This window comes from Varanus komodoensis, unplaced genomic scaffold, assembly GCF_004798865.1.
Source record: "Varanus komodoensis strain SLA01 unplaced genomic scaffold, ASM479886v1 scaffold11, whole genome shotgun sequence".
Lineage (NCBI taxonomy): Eukaryota > Metazoa > Chordata > Lepidosauria > Squamata > Varanidae > Varanus > Varanus komodoensis.
In genome coordinates, this window is record NW_025335317.1 from 8,993,665 (window position 1) to 8,995,730 (window position 2,066).

Here is a 2,066-nt window from a genome sequence, read left to right on the forward strand (position 1 = left end):
AGAGAGAGAGAGAGCGGGATGCTAAGGCTGTCCTGGGTGAAAAGATAGGTCAAAAGTACAAAAGAAAGAAAGAAAGAAAGGAAAAGAAATAAATCCCAGTTTATTTGGATCTATTGCAGATTTCTCCATTGACCCCAATGTTAATTTTAGGTTGCAAAACTGTTGACAACAGGGTATCTGTTGCTTCTGAAACCCAGAAAAGCAGTATATTGAACTAATGACCTACCTTGTCACTCAGGACAGCCATAGCACCCTGGAAAAGAGCAGCACACCTAAGAGTAGGGTTGGAATGACGTTCTAAGGCATCCTTCCCTCTAGCATTTGTGGACTTCTGTCATGTTCAGCCCAGTCTTAGAGCATGACTGATCCGAGAAGAAATCTGTGAATGCTCACAGGACAAAAGTTGTGCGGCTGGCAACCCTCTTCCACACTGCGTGACCTGGAAGAGGGAGCTAGTTGCAGGTCTCAGAGGGTTTGATTCCAGTCAGGTGCCCACGAACGCTGGGCCACTCACCAGGAACACTGACTCACTGCAGCAACAAAGCAGGTCAGGGTCTGGGGAGTCAAGCCCAAGCAACCCATTGGCTTCCCACCCCACTGATGGATTATTCCACACATCCTTACCTGAGAGCCCAGTTACTGTGCCACAAGGTGAGAGCAGTTCATCCTTTCCCACTCACCAAAGCCCGCCATGAAAATGTGCCATGCTGGTTGTGGGTCATGATCCAGTCGATCTCAGATCCAGTCTTTCTCAACCTACCCAGAGGGCACCACAGGGGGAGGTCTGGCCCAAATGGCGATGTGTTGCTCATATCAGCCATGAGGGACTTAAAGAGCCCTTCGCCTGCATCCCAACTCATGGAGGTCAGTGACTGGAGACAACACTGCTCACTCTTCAGCCCTTGCTGTGGAAACACGGAGCACAACTACTCTGATGCTATTGCTTCTTTGCTTCTTAACAGATTCCTGCTGTGATCGCAAAGACCTCACCGGCGGTGAATGCCTTCATTTATGCCCTGGGAAATGAGAACTACCGAGGAGGTATATGGCAATTCCTGACAGGGCAGAAGATTGAGAAAGCTGAAGTTGATAACAAAACTAAGTAATCTCTTACAGCGTTAAGCAAAGGGCCTGTTTGCCCATTTCAATCTTTCAGTTAGTTTGGGATTTTTTGTTAAAGTATGCACTTAAATATGTAAATTGTGATGTGACAAATAGGTTTTGACAACATGGGCGTGCTCCTCGGGGAACCAGAACTGACCTGAAGATCAGACTCAGCCTGGTTTCTCTGTAATGTGTGAAAGGGCCCGAAACAAGGTAGACATCCCTGCAAGCAATGTGTGTCAGAAACTCTGTGCATTTCCTGTAACGTAATTAATCGGGGTTCCACATCAGACACGTGTAGCATTGTCATTCAGCAATTATTGCTTTCCTGAAAAAAATGCCACACCATTGAACTTGTCTTTTGACCTGTCATGTGCTGTTTACCACATCAGTCTCCTTTTACATGTCACTGCAAATAAAATGCAAGCTCCGTAGCACCTTTTGGTGAGGAGCAGGGGGAACAAAATGGAAGAGCAGACTTCCAGAAAACAGTTGCAGGAAAGCTGCTGGGGGCATCCCGGGAGACCTAGCAGAAAGGATTTCCACTTCTCTTGTACATAGGGTATTTCTGGGTTATTGAGAGATTAAACAAGTTGCCAGCATTTTTACGCCATATGGTCGCGTCTGTGTTTTGCAACTGCATGGAACGGATGCTTGCAAAGGCAGGGCAATATTTCCTAAATGCTTCCCTTATTTATGAGTGCCGTTCATTTAAATTGGCAGCTGACCGAGAGGAGCTGGACTGGATATTTCATCAGCCAAGCTGACGGTAGAAATTCGATCTCGCGCCGTATGGGGTTTTGATGCTGCCCAGCCAGCCTAGCAGGCTGCCTCCCTGGCAGGTTCTGCATTGCTGTATTAATGGCATTTGACTGTGTGCATTGCACCATTCTAGTTTGCTTTGTTTATGTGCCTTCGGGCAAGAGCTAAATGTGGTCAGGCAGCTACTCACAACAGCAGCC

The 2,066-nt window shown here is 47.2% G+C and overlaps 1 protein-coding gene across 2 annotated transcripts in view; it reads left to right on the top strand.

Moving 5' to 3' along the window:
- The window catches only part of RGR (retinal G protein coupled receptor), a 14,413-nt gene extending 13,307 nt beyond the window's left edge, over window positions 1–1,106 (top strand). For both annotated transcript variants that reach the window (XM_044420128.1, XM_044420127.1), the window contains one exon: window positions 963–1,106. In XM_044420128.1, coding sequence (XP_044276063.1) covers window positions 963–1,106 — 144 coding nt within the window. The remainder of the gene's footprint in view (window positions 1–962) is intronic.
- Window positions 1,107–2,066: the final 960 nt, after the last annotated feature.